The following is a 15,515-nucleotide window of genomic DNA, read 5'->3' on the forward strand; positions in this document are numbered from 1 at the left end:
AGTCCAAAGCACTTTTAATTACACGAAATTATTACTCGTCTTAAAACTGAGGACATGTATAAACTTGCTTAAAATATGGACCATTTAAAGAGATGCCACACTCTGGTTTGAAGAATTGCCAATTATAGGTACTACTTAAATTGAACATATATATCTACACAACTAGAATATTTACGGTAAATTGTGCGAAATATGTTACTCGTGTGTCCATTTCTCCCAATGGTATATAATTATAGCTATACAAACTTTTTTTACTTTCGGTATAGGGACCAGCATTCACCCAATGATATAAAATGTCAAGTATAGCTCCACGACTATTGATCGTTCTTATCAATTATAAGATCGATCTATGTTAAAAGAGATTAATTTTTTTAAACAAATATATCATTTCATTCGATCAATAGAATAACGAACGACCCATTTTATTCTTATAAATACTATACCTTTATTTGGTTATACTCAAGTCTACGTTAGTTTATGACAAGTAAACTTGACGTTCGTGTAGAAAAGAAAAGAATGGAAAGGCTTTTTGGTTGGGGTGTGCATAAACGTATGATCGAAAATATATTTGACACGCGAATAGAGCAATAATAGGCCAATATATATATATATATATATATAGGCGCGGGCGCGCACGTTTTGGTTGATTAAAAGATACAGTGTGGAGTACACTGGCGGAGTGAAACTTGTTGTGCATTGGAGCGAGAGAAAGAAGAGAGTAGGGGAATAAAGTGCACGTTTATCTGAAAAGTATTTCCCATCGAGGCAGGCGAAGGCAGCTCGAAGGAGCATCGCATTCGTAATTTGCCGGTAGTAATTTAGCGAAAGATACGTTGCTTGATCGCTACTCGCGCGCGCACGGAGGGCAAAACCTTAGGTGTACCTACTCGCTGGTTGGATGCGGTTCGAGCATAAATGTTCTCCTCGGACGATGGGTCGGCAAACTGACTATATACGCGCCGGCGATAGCGACGGTGATGCATGGTGGTGCATGGTAAGGTATTCCTGATCGAAGGGGGGAAGGGGCAGATGGGTCAGTCCTTGGGTGAAAATTGCTTCGCAGAGCAGCGATACGAGGAGGAAGGGATTCGGGAAGTGGGGGGTTGGCAAGTTTCCCACATAAGGAAGAGAGTTCCGAAAGGAGGATCCCCCGCATGCACATACCGCGCGCCGCGCCGCGCCGCCGGATGTATCTCCTCGCTACATCTCTCGAATAATGTCTTAATCCACAGAAATAACGCGCGTCGAACCTTCGCTTCTTCTCTTCATTCTCTTCCCCTTTTCCGTATTATTTCAAACTTCCGTTTCACTAATGACTTTAATTGCGGTACACATGCATGCACGATTTATCTCACCTCGTTATTCAATATAGCGTATATAACATACATATATATATGTATATGTATAGCGTAGAGAATGAAACTAGCCGTTAAAAATCCCGCAGAGATTTGGTGGTCGAAGAAGCGTACAATATGTCGGTGAGAGTGCAAGATAATTGGAGGGTCAGCAAGGTATATATAGATATAAATTGTCGATCGATATCGTGGTACGAGTGGCTGAGGGGCTAGCTCGGACCGGAAGCAAATCGATCTCGTGGATCGGCGCTCGGCAAGAGCATGCATGGATCTCATTGGGGGCAGAAATTAGTCGTAGGCCGAGGTTCTGGGCGTTTAATGGGCCGGTGGCACGCGAGGAGCGGGCTTTTTAACCAAGACTCGCGCTCTGTGGTCGTATATATATATATATATATATAGCTGCGTGCATGCGTCGCGTCGGGACGATCCATGACGCGAAAACTCGTCGAGAGTCTCTCTTGAAAATCGGTGCGTACGCCAACCGGTCGCGGGAACAGCGACGGCGCAACCTGAATGCGCGATAAACGAAGATTTATGCACCGAGCCGTAAATATAAACAACAATATGCAATCCCGGCGCATTGTCCCCCAGACCAAGCGCTGACCATGCAATGCGCCCTAATAAGCGGCGTATATACATACGTGCTACGTGTATATATCGCGCTATCGTCTTCTAGCTCTCTCTCACCCGGGAAACCCGTTTCCTCTCCTCGTCCACATTCCCCACCCCGTATCAGCCGCGTGGCACACTCTGCCGCACTGGCACAGAACAACAGTTGGCAGAGGCCAGAGCTTTGCTGTTGCGCGAGCGCGCGGCGCGTCTCTCGAGGCTAATCGGTAGAACCCCGCTCGCGCACGACGAGCGGCGAGCGAGAGCTCTCCCACGGGACTCTTTTTTGTCGTTCCCCCGACCGAGACGGGAATTTGTCTCTCCTACACTTCTCCACCGCGCCATGCCTTTTTACCTCGTTCCTTATTCCTTCACCATCGGAAACTTATTTCCCAACGCTCTTGTATAGCCACCGAAATTCCTTAATATCTCTTCAAGCCTCTCGTCTCGTCGCGGATTAAAACAATCTCTTCTCCCCTTCTCATCGATGTGTGTGTGTGTGTGTGTGTATTCTCCTTCTTCTCTTTCTCTTCCACGGTAACACAAGTTCTTCACCATAATCCAGATAAACTCGTTTCATACGAAGCAAACAGTGTACGCTAACCCTAGGCCAATTAGCTTTCCTAATTCCGTGGGATTAAGAGGTCTCTTTTTAACGTTTAACGGCACTGACAGTTAACGCGATATGGGAAATGGAGCCATTAGCCACTCCGAGACTCCCGGTTGATATTTCTTCATCAAGCTCAACGTCATTTACACTGGCTGCACCAGTTATTTCATTTCTCCAATTCTCTCGAATCTTTCTCCTAGGTTAAACTTGCACACTTTTCAAATTACACTTTGCGTACCAACCATATACAGCCTGATTATTTTTAACCACTAGTAGCAAAAGCATGATTAAATCAGCGCTCGAGTTTTTGCCTGTCGAGGCGCAAAGCAAGCTGGAGAGTCGATGAATTTGGAAGTGGTCTTCGAACGTACAGCGGCGTAAATGCATGTGTTTCTTTTGAAAAATCCTTGCTCGGCTATATACCTATAGCGGCGGCGCGCGCTACCAATAACAGATCGAATCGATGAAAGGCGTGAATTTCGTAGAAGAGCAAATAACTTGTTCCAACGATTCGGCATTCTTATCGATGGAGAAATTTTCGATGATTCTCCAGGAAGAACGAGGCTTCGCGCTAGGGACTATAACGTATACAATAGTTTAGCGCCGATGCGTGACTCTTGCGACAAGGGCCGGATCATGCGAGCATGTGCACAGTGCGCTTGGGTATCAGTATTCTCGGTTGAGCGGCAATAAATTCGCGTGCAACCGCGCCGTCGCTCCGGACCTTCTTTAGGGCTGGATCTCTCAGGAGACGTACGCGCGGTTATAATAATAAAGGCGAGATAAAAATCGTCTTATCGCCAAGATACTCACACTGGCCATGTCTTCCATTCTTCAGCGCACACTGTGACTTTCGTAATCCTCGATCCTGCGGAGATAGCCGTGAGACGCCAAACAACACTGATCCCGCGCACCGGGTTAACTGACCAAACAGCGAGAAGCACTAGAAAAATTATTCTCACGGAGAGGCGAGTGTTGGCGGAGGGCGAAGAGGAAAATGTGTGAGTGAGTGAGGGAGGGAAGGAGGGAAGGAGGAAGGGAGGGAGGGAGGGAGGAAGGGAGGCTGGTGATGGTTGCAGATGATTGATGCACAGTCAAGATAGCGCACTATTTCACTGGACACAAGCACTCGGCACAAGTAAGAGAGCGAGAAGAAGACGAAGACGAGGAGGAAGAGCAAGAAAAAGTCTGCAGGAGGAACAGTCGTGGTTGGTGTCGAAGAGGCGAACTGACGACGGGGCGCGACATCCTCGAGCCCGTCGTCGAAATCTCCGCGGACGTTGTTGAGATAGGGAGGACGGGAGTGGGGTAGGGACGAAGGGGGATGGGTTGTCTGCTACTAGCACGCGCGCGCCAAACTTGCGATCAAAGCGATGACATCGGTCGGTGGTATCGTAATTTGGCGCGGACTGCGTCGGAGTATCGTTTTCTTCGGCGAATGCTGAATGAGGGGGGGGGGGGGGGAGAGAGAGAGAGTGAGACCACACGCACGGTCGAGACTGCGAGACACTCGAAAGCTAGCTGACGTGCAACTGCGTGTACGCGCGAGCGGAGCTACCAAGCGTGGAGAGCATCCAAGCGCTCGCCGGCTCGGCTTGAAACTCACTGACTGAGAAATCACTGGCGGTGCGGCGGGCGAGCGAGCGAGCGGCTCGCTTGGTCGGGTTCTGCCGGCTCTACTGCTCTGCTCGGTGCTCTCTCTCTCTCTCTCTCTCGACCTGGCTCGGCTGGCTCACGGCTGGCCTGGCAAGAAAGCAAGCTGACTCGCTCCCTCCTATCCGTTCGTTCGTTTGCCGCGTTGCGCGGCTGCCTCGATCGCGCTGCCAACGGAGCGGTGACCGAGGAGCGAAGAGGGAGCACAGCGCGCCACTGCTTCCTTCTATTCGTGTATGTGTGTGTGTGTGTGTGTGTGTCTGTATGTATATACGAGTGAGAGACGCGAGCGACGAGGGACGAGGGGGGAGTCGAGACGAGAGGAGAAACGGAAGACGACGAGGTGTTGGACGAAGCGAGATGGCGCCCGCGCCGCGAACCAGACAGAAAGGACTGTTTTGCGCAGGAGAGGAAAGTCTAGTGGTGGAGGGGAGGGGGTGTACGAGAGAGAGAGAGAGAGAGAGAGAGAGAGATGCGTTAAAACGCGAGTGAGCTGCACAGCCTCGGAACTCGGAGATGTGCTCGTTGAGAGTTGCAATGTGTATATGAACAAACATGCGTGTATATGTATATGCTTGGTGCATGAAAAGTATGTACATATAAACGATGAAGAGTATAGAAGAGACGCGGAATGAGTGAGATGAATGCCGGCAGAAGGGATGAAAGTAGCCAGTGTACACAAGGAATCGAAGAAGATGGAAAATACACGTGGAGAGAGAAAGAGAAATGAATAAATAATCAAGAGAGATGCAATTGGGACGAAAGAATCTGCATACATATACATATATAGATATATACAGAGGAATGCAGCGGCGAGTAATATTATGTATAGCGACGGTGTTCGGAGAGAAGAGTTGGTATATCATACATCGCGAGGAAAAATTTCTTCTTCTTATCTCTATATAGAATAGCATTGCGTCTTTCTTAGTTTTTCATCATTTTGAGGCAATTTAAGGAGGATAGCTCTCGTACAAGTACGGTCTCTACCGGAAGCTTCGAGTGGCTCGATGAAAGAATATATTATTTGTCGGTTAGAGTGTGGCCTCGGTGTTTTATTGAATTGCCGTAAAGTTTGACTATATGAAAGTCGGCAATATTTAAGTTGTATATATTTGTAGCTTATTTTGGTATTTTTCGGATGACAATTGAAGATATTTACGTATGTGCATGAGTGGCGCGAGCTTTTTTATTGGAGGGGAGAAGGCGAGAGAGAGAGAGAGAGAGAGAGAGAGAGAGAGAGAGAGAGAGAGCGACAAGGTTCTGAGGTGCTTGCTGCATGCATATATGCGCGTGATGAGCGGTGCGTGTAGAAGAGGCCCAGGGCTGAAAGACCATTATCTCTCGGGCAGTGCTGCAATGGCCAGTTTTCCGTTGGACGATCAAGGGGGTCGAGATGAGTATAAGGGAGGTTTATTATATTTACGAGGCGTTATCGAAGCAATCCAACAATATTGATTCGACCGCGCGCGCCGAGATCGGACATCTCTCGCGAGCACGCCCAAGCCAACCGTCCGAACCGCGAACGGATCCCTCGCCCTGCCCCTTGCCTCTTCGATACGTTTATTCGCTACCGGAGGGCTCTAACCCCTATTCTCTACCTGTGCTCCCTCTCTCCCTCCAACTCTCCTCCGCTCGCACGATCCTTCCCTTCTCCTCGTCGGCCCTCGCGCGCTGCATCACCTTGGCTGATGCGTTCCTCGATCCGATCGCCACGCTGCGTGTCAGCGTGAATTACGCCAACATCGACCATAAGAAAAAAAAACCTTACAGTACACAGGGTATTATTTAAAAAGATTCAAGAACCTTTGATCTTTAACGGAATTTTAATTTCTTATTCGAGGCTTGGAGAAAAAAAAGGTTTCTTCTTGCCGTGTTAGCATTGCTGGCGTGAATAAATATCACGATCGGCCTGGTAAAAACGTCTAATTTTTCCCGAATCCTCAGAGTGATGTTCCATTTCAGATGGTTCGTTTATTCAGCGAGAGCGAGACCGGAGACATCATCTTCGGGAGACTAATTATAGAATGTTAAAAAGTAAACCTATACGAAAGACTTATCTCTGCATTAAGATTGCATCTCTTTCAAAAACAATCCAAGCTTCGTACTTTTGTCAAAAATTAATTGCCTTTTCACTGATGCTTCTAATTAAATTTCCCACTATATTTATTTTATTCCCGCAGAATTCTCCAAGATTTAAATTTTAATTAAGCTTTTGCTAAATGCTACATGAGAAAAGGCTTAAGACGCTTAATCTCTCTTTTGAATAACGTTGTCCAATTGCAGTGTACCACCCGCGGAGCGAATTACCGCTTACAGGTAGCACACGGAGAAATGATTTTCATTTAACAAGAAGCTATTTATCTCGAAAGAGAAAATGTAGTTACGTGTATATATGTGCACGTATACGGAGTTTTTTCTATACATGCATATATAACGGCTGCAAATAGATTTTGGGATAATTGAGACGAGGGGTTGTTAGAAATCTCTCCAGATCGAGAGACGCGTAGCTATTGCGTGCTGTACAGAATATAATAAAAGAGAAATAGGGGAGTAAGAAGAGAGGTGGGGGGAAGTGGAGGTTTCGAGTGACTCGAGCGAGTAATCGATTAATCGATACATTCCTGTGGCGCATGCAACTTTTCAGGGGCCAAGTTGAAAATGCAGCACGAAGGCTTTAATATTCAGAGCGAGGCTCATCAAAATTCTTGCCGGACATCGGCGCGTCGAGTTATACCCGATCTCGATAAAAAACTGGCCGAAAGGTTCTCATCCTGGCTGATTCGCGCGCCCGCTACTGTAGACTGCGGGCTATAAAGAGTTGCTTGCGATGATGGGATGAGGTTTTGGTGGAGGAGGAGGAGGGGGGGAGGGGGGAAAGCCGATATGAACGGACAGTAGAGTGCAGTGCAACACCGTGTATATAGCCTCTCTCCCATCGCTTGGCTCGACTCGAGAGAATCGCGCATTGTTGGAGCGGGAAAGTATTGCTCGCGGCGAATGATAAAAGGGGATCGTTAGTGCTTAGATCCGTGGCCGTGTTGTGCGCGCTCGTTCTGCTGCATGTAGCGACAACTCCGCTTGCTAAATGTGCTTCGTCAGCGTAATGGAGCCCCAAGCACAAAAGATCCACCGTGCGAAAGCTCCTTGCGCTTCCTTCCACTGCATGCACGCATGCCGCAGTCTGCACCAATCCATTCAGAACTCTGTCTCAAAGCTGCTTCAAACTAATTAACCTTTTCACTGGAGGTGCGGCTCGAGCCCCGCTATCTTCTTTATCAGCGAGTCGTCCTGCCACCTACCCCTCCCCCAACCCCCCTATATATATATATATATATATATATAGGTATACTCTCCGCGCAACTTTCAAACCTGCAGCTTTTACGCTCTCCGCCAAGAATTCACCTGCTTCGCAACTTTTTGCTAAATTCAAATTCCTCAATTAGCAATTACAGTCGGAAACTTTCTTCGCGAGCCCGATGCGTTTGAGAATTAATCCGGGAAACGAGACTCGGCTGCGGAACGCTTTAATGAATTTTCACCTTTTGAAGTAATAGCCCGCGGAAAGATGTTGGAAATAAATTTAGCGGCATTTATAAATCAAGCTTATTGCTCGTATATATATTATATATATGCCTATCGGAAGAGCTAGCGTAATTGTGTCGGGGAAATGGTACATGCATCAAGTTCGGGGCAGAGGCGTTATTATATTATAGGTATATGTATCGAATATGGGATTGATTATATCTTATAGCGCTTAAGTTTGGGTGGGTGCATCAGGAAGCAGTGAACCTACAGGATAGGAGGACGGCGCGCGACGCGGCGTCGACGCTGCCAACGCCAACGCACTCTCGCAATTTTATCCGCAGCCTTGATAGATTCCAGTGTAACGATAAGAAGACCTCACCTGGCTCTTCCCTTTACCTCTACAAGGCTCACCCCGCACTATACATTGCACACCTCCGTGCACAACGCCCCGTTTAATGTAATTGCTCCTTCCATTAACCCGATCATTACATTGTTTCTCCGGAGCGCTAAAATTACTGCTTCGACGCTTTTTAAAATACCCCATGCACCAGATCGCTATTTATCTCGCTACGTACTTAACATATATATATATATATATATATATATACCTATATTACGAGAATCCATGCATGCATGCAAATGTTCCCACTGAAGCAAAGCGGTATCCTACATCTATAAGGGTGCGCCAATTGAGAAAATTTGGACAATTATTTATATATTATTTTATAATGTTGTTAGAGCCTAAAAATTGTACAAAATGTTTCCTTTACAAAGTACATATATTCGGATCGCCTATAGCTCCTTCGGATCTCATAGTTTATCGTACAGATTCGTTCATAGAGTTGGATTTATAGCGCGCGTTAGCGATTCTCGTGAACACAGGGTCAAAGCTCGATACGCGTAGAGTCGAAGAGCTTAGCGTGCGTTTATAGGCACGCTAGGCGGGAAGTAGAGGCTGCATGTATATACATACAACTGGGGATGGAAAAGAAGGTAATACGTACGTATACGTACGTGCGCGCGCGCTGCGTTAAAGCTCAGGTGACTTGTGAGTTGTGGGGAGAATGGAGGATGGCGAGGAGTAGTCGTTTCTAATCCCCGTGAAAGCGCACCATGTGCCTACGGAAGGCAAGGAGGAGAGACTTGATGAACTTGCCTCGTGAATCACTTGGCCTATAAAAATCGGCGCCGATGCGTGAGAGAGATAATGACGAGGAGGAGCGGTAACAACAGGTTTGCTTATGTACGCACGTATACGAGCCCGCCGGTGGAAACCTGACCGAGAGCTTCGTGGAGAACGTCGAGAAAGCTAGCGAGTATGTGTGTGTGAGAGAGAGAGAGAGAGAGAGATGGAGATATAAATGTGCATGGGGTATAGGGGTTGGGGATAGGATATAGTGGCGAGAGCGCAAGGACAGAATATGCGAGGTGCAAGAGCTGGCAGGGAAAATTAAAGAGTGCCGAATATGTCGCGTACGTCGCGTTCAGCAACGGCAAAATGAAATTGTTCGCGGGTTTGCGGACGGTAAGCAGGACTGAACGAGCCGGATTGGAGGAAGCTAAGTGAAATGAATTACCAGTTGCATGGAATCGAAGAAAGGATAGTCATCGTTGAATGTGCCGTTATATAAGGATGCGTGTGGAGTTGGCGAATAAACAAGGGAGATAGATTGGAGGGACACTAATGTTGATCGAGGCCGGGAAGCACACGCGGACGAGCGCAGGTAGACCGTACGTAGAGGCACCGGCTGGATATATGGCCGAGTAATGTTGTACTTTTGCCGCGGATCATCTACCGCTGACGACTGACGGCATTGGCATGGGGGTGGCGGCAAATTCTTTCTTTATGGCGATCCTCTCGCAACTCGCAAAATACGTCCGAGCTATATGACTCGTGAGAAAAAATAAACTCTATCGACTATATTACCATCCGGTTTCTATTCGTAGCATTATACTCGCGGGCAGGTGCACGCTGGCCCCATGCAATGCTTTCGATCAACGCTTCTTCGTTTTCTTCTTCTTCTTGCCACGTACTATTCGTCTTGTTTAACCCTCACTTTCGCACGCAAACTCTTCCAAGTTTCTCTCTTATAACACACGTATAGGTATATATCCAACTAGATTTCTAAACAAGCTATTATATGTATATAATATTTATGTATATATCCTTTTTTCTTTTATTATACTGTAAGGATTGCTCTCTCTCTCCTTCTCCCTTCCTCTAAATGCTTTCATCACATTAATATCTTTACTCGATCCCTGCTTTCCAACCATTTTTACCAAGTACTGTACGAGAATTATATAGCGAGTTTATAGACAACTCTCAATAGTATACATCCCCCCCCCCCCAACTCCCCCATAGATAAATTTCTGTGATATCGATACATCTCAATCTTTCAACCGTGACACTGGAAACTACTGTAGAATATATTCGATTTTAGATAGCAGTGTTTTTCAGCATATATGATGCTTATACACACACATATAAATATATCGTTTATAGTAATTAATACAACCGATTGTAAATTTTTGAATGGATGAAATTGTGCAAGAAGAGAGTCTGGATGGGTAGGGAAGGAGAATGGCAATTGATCGAAACAATGGAACGCAGCGAATCGGTCAGGGAAGAGACTTCATTGTAACTGCATGGGATCGATGATTACTGGCTCGGAACTATTCGCAGCGTGGGCTTAAACAATCAACGGTGTCATAACTAATCAGCATAACTGACGCACGTCTCTTTTTTCTAAAGGGATGACTAGCTATTGCCATAGGTATATATATATATATAGTAGCTATAACGGGGTCGGTCTTTGCGAGATCGAGTCGCAGGAGCTTGCGCTAGTCACTTTGGAGGAAGGAGAGGCTCGTTTTGTTTCTACTGTACCTACCTACCTACCTACCTATATATATACATAACGTCACTGCAATTGTCAAGGGCCCCTTCCATTAAAATCACTAATGGAAAAGAAGTTATGTATGTATAATTGCAAGACGGATGCCATGCACATAGATATTAGTCGCAAGTATGTACTGCACGACGTGACGCGATTGCAGACTGCAGTTATATATTGAATTAGTCTGCATGGCGATCGAAGAAGTAGACGCTCGTCTCATCTCGATCGTCGCCAGATAATAGAAGCTCGGGGAGCGTTGCTCGAGAGATGGCCAACTCCGATTGCGAAAGCTCCATTGTTCGCACACTGTGCGCGATCCCATTTCGCTGGATTTTTTCTGCATGATCGCCACTCTCTCTACACGATCGTTCTTCATTCGGAAATTTCACCTCCTCGCTTCCTCCTCCTCTTTCTCTCTTTCACCGTAGCCTACAGCTGCAACTCGAACGCGACAATCTTATTCTTGCGAAAGTCCCACACGACGCGACGTGACGCGACGCGACACTCGCAGGATTCGATTTCTATTCGAGCGACATTCTTATGTAAAAGACATGAAAATAAATCGGGATGCCCAGATACGATTGGCCAACAAGTTCGGAGCATGAATCCCCTTTGCTTTCGAGTCTTCGCGCGGCTCGCTCAAGTAAAACTCATCTCTCTCTCTCTCTCTCTCTCTCTCTCTCTCTATATATATATATATATATGTGTGTGTATACACATAGGCTGCTCTCTCTTTAAAGAGCTGCACTATGATGCCAATTGATCTATTTCTATACGTAATGTAGAAGATGTAGGTGATTTGCATATTCACCGAAAGTTGTTAAATCTCAATCTCGCTTCGTTAGGGCATTAGGGTGTCGATGAAAATGTATAAAACTGCGGACAAGAATAGCATCGACGCTTGGTTCGCGAGCACAGCTGTAACGACGCTTCTTCCTGGGCTGCAACTACAATCGGTGATTCGATGCCCGCGCGCGCACTCGTTTCCTATACATACATACCTATATTCCGAACCGCCCGTTTCCTCAAGAGAGCAGCCAATGTAATGGGCCCATTATCGTCACTTTTCTCACGTAATTTCGCGCAAAGAGAGAGAGAGAGAGAGAGAGAGAGAGAGAGAGAGGAAAAGCGGAAGCGGAAGTGCACGCGGATAGTCGTATATCGGTACTGGCTATGCTGCAATAAAACACCGCTTTTTTCTTGCCGGTCGTACGGCGTTTCAGGCGTTTCTGCCGACTTTAACAGCCCCACAGCCCCCACGGCGTACCGTGTCATACTTAATAAGCGTGAATAACATTGCAACTCTATTGTGGCAACGCGACTGAGTTGTTAATAAGCGAAAACGAGTATCAAACGCTTCGTCCGTCCGACCAAGCCCTTCAAAGCTTCGAGATTTACACCTGATACTTAAAACTTTTATTACACCCATTTCTATTGCCCATTGTTTGATCGGAAATTAATTGTAGGTACAAATCATTCAAAGATTTTAGCAGCCTCTGCTTGCATGGGCGAGCAACCATATGAATTATTAAAATTCGCGGTATATGTACTATAGAAAGAAATGTTTGATATATTGTTTTAATTGGCGTGTGTATGTGTGTGTACATTAGGGTGGTTGTTAAACAAAAAATTTTGACGGACCCCAAAAACCACTAGTATTTGATGAGAAACTACAGTGGTTGAAACCTGTGGCCTGACAAATGATGGAAACATGTGCCTCATTGCGATCAAATATAATTATCGAAGAATTTTACAGTTTTTCGCAGATAACTCATTAAATATTCGATTCTATGAAAAGATGCATATAACCTTTTCTCTGAAGAATTAAATTCTACATAATAAAGGTTCTATACATTTTTCTTCTAGAATGCATACAAATCGAGATATTGCTGAAAAATCGATCCTTTTTTTCGTTTATACACATTATATCGATATGTTTATATGAATAATTATTTTTAATTTACCGTACAATTAACATATTTTATTAAATTGAGAGAAATAAAATGTGTAACTAAATAAGAATAACTACTCATATGAGTATATGTCAATATAATGTGTATAAACGTAAAAGGGGATCGATTTTTCAGGAATATCTCGATTAGTATGTATTCTAGAAGAAAAATGTATAGAATCTTTATTATGTAGAATTTAATTCTTCAGAGAAAAGGTTATATGCATCTTTTCATAGAATCGAATATTTCATGAGTAATCTGCGAAAAACTGTAAAATTCTTCGAAAATTATATTTGATCGCATTGATAGGCACGTGTTTCCATCATTTGTCAGGCCACGGGTTTAAACCATTGTAGTTTCTCATCAAATACTAGTGTTTTTAAAGATCCGGCAAAAAATTTTTTTTTAATGACCACCCTAGTGTACATACATGTATGCCCGATGCGCACGAAGAAGGGAATAATTTGATTGGCAACCTTGAGGCGCAACTATACGATACACATCGGTACGATCGACTGCGATACGCGCGAGAGTCCCGCGCGACGCGCCGATGGCGAAAGGGGATGCGTGGGTGTGCGAATCTTAAGCAACTTTGCAGTCTTCTCAATACATTTCTCATGATAATCGTGTTGTATCAATACCTACTCTTCGTGTTCTCATTACATTATTATTACACCGTGTACCTTATCCGTGCCTGTCGCGACTCATGTGTTTCTCCTTTCTGCATTTGTATATATACATAAATACATATAACATATAGCGCACCGCGATGTCCTTGTAAACCTTGTCGTACAATAAATTTAACAGCGTTGCTAAATATTTGTTTGTTTTCGTGCATGGAATAAGTATCTTGTTGCTATTCACTGCGGTGATAATTGAAGTCTGCACGATGATAGGTAATATATATAGTTTATAGTTGGAAATGCAGCATTATGAAATGATGGGACGAATAAATCATACATGGCGATAATTGCGAAAGAGTTTGTGGCAGGTATAGGATAGGCGCAGGCATTCGAGCTAGGGTGGATCTGTGGAAAGGATGAGCAAGGTGCGGCGAGTATAGGTATGTATATATATACGTATATAATAGCAGCTGGACGGTGAGGATAATGAACGTGAGTATATATGGAGCAGCTAGTGTTGGACTAGCTGCAGTGAGATTTCTACTGCGTGAGCTGTCAAGTACGCGTGTACTACGAGGGTGCATAAATATATATATATGTGCTATATGCTAATGAATCTAATGGCGTTGCGCTAAAGCAGATTATACGAGATCCTGGCGACACTCGTTTCTTTCCGCACCCAATCGATCGATCGAATCCCTTATACTTGCAACACTTTCCGACATTTACTGCGCACTCTCTCTCTCTCTCTCTCTCTCTCTCTCTCTCTCTCTCTCTCTCTCTGTACTTTATTATCTTAAGCGCTGCACTTAACAAACCGGATTCTCGTTAGCATCTTATAAAAGCATGTATAGCAACGCTCTCTGCATGCGTATGTGTATCATTTCAGCTCGAACCCTGGAATCTCGCTCACGCATGAAATACGACGAATAAGCTCATTGCAACACATTTTCGTGCGACGCGCGCTCGAGTTTCCATTGATTTGTAAATATACCCTCGCACACACTCCACTCTACGACAGCTTCCTATATTAAAATATGATAAAACTGATTTTTCACTGCACTATAGCCTGATCTCTGCATGGTTTCTTTCCGTATTATATTCGCGCGTGTCTTATTGCGTGTCATTATTCTTGGCGCGCCACGCGAGTTTAAATCTTCTGATATATATTTATATACGCATCATACACGCGGTTTCGTTATTTTCAATGATCAATTTGTGAAAGAATATATACAATGGCAGAATTATTGGGAATCCCGATACACACACACCGAAATTCGCATCTATGAAATATGAATTACAGAGCGACTAGAGCAATGCGCATTGAAATCAATTAGAGTGGCTAATTGCTGTGCCCCATCGGTAATTGAATATATACACAGCGCCGTTAGCACGTACAGCATTAACCATGCATTTCCACAAGATTCCAATTACGCGCCATTAACGCATGGCTAAAGCAGAGCAACGTATATATATATATATATATACGAGCAGGGGAGGATTGATCGAGCTCTATTCTATTTTAACGTGTAATTAAGTTGGCGCATTGTAATCAGTCAAAATTTCAATATTAATTGATCGGCGCGAGAAAGAAATGGTAATTGTAATTTTTTCATTTTACTTTGGAGGGAGGGTTAAATATGAAATTAGCGTGCCTTTTGGGCGCATGCAGGGGAATCGAAGCCCTCGATCATTCAAGTCGAGAGTCTTATCTGGCATGGCGGACGGCCGGATAAACAATTGGCAATTGGAATTCGTTTAAATATTAATAATCAGTTTCTTACGTGATCATCGCCGCGCCACGCCGCGCGATTATTAAATTACTCGTATAGCGCTGTTACCATTTAAGTTACAAGTGTACGAATGGACAGGATATGGTCAAGGGCCTTGAGAGAGAGAGAGAGAGAGGGGGGGGGGGGGGGGTAAACCGACGAATCGAAGGTCTGATATACGAGCAGCGGAGTTGCAGCATATCGTACCGAGTCATCTGAGGATGATTAATTAGTCCCCGTAGTGCAGATAATTATAACATGTGCGCCAACGGTCAGCACCACGGTATAACCATACGTTGCTGTGCTGCTGCGCATGGCTATATATTCGACAATAAGTCATTGAGACGCGCCACTCTCTCTCTCCCCCTCTATCCCAATACTATATACTCTCTCTCTCTCTCTCTCTCGGAGAGAAACTTTGTAGCCACGATCACGAAACGTGTCGCCATGCCGTGCCGTTCGAGAAATTTGAGCGACTTACCAAAAATGGCGCATCGCCTTTTTAAATTCCTCTCTCGC

At 44.9% G+C, this 15,515-nt stretch overlaps 1 protein-coding gene across 1 annotated transcript in view; it reads right to left on the reverse strand.

Moving 5' to 3' along the window:
* The window catches only part of LOC136783915 (uncharacterized), a 92,505-nt gene extending 88,476 nt beyond the window's left edge, over positions 1 to 4,029 (reverse strand). The window contains exon 1 of the mRNA XM_066744282.1: positions 3,388 to 4,029. Within this exon, the coding sequence (XP_066600379.1) occupies positions 3,388 to 3,405 (18 nt within the window). The 5' untranslated portion in view covers positions 3,406 to 4,029. The remainder of the gene's footprint in view (positions 1 to 3,387) is intronic.
* Positions 4,030 to 15,515: the final 11,486 nt, after the last annotated feature.

This window comes from Prorops nasuta, unplaced genomic scaffold (genome assembly GCF_024137725.1).
Source record: "Prorops nasuta isolate Cenicafe-Biocafe unplaced genomic scaffold, Cenicafe_Pnas_1.2 PNAS00038, whole genome shotgun sequence".
NCBI lineage: Eukaryota > Metazoa > Arthropoda > Insecta > Hymenoptera > Bethylidae > Prorops > Prorops nasuta.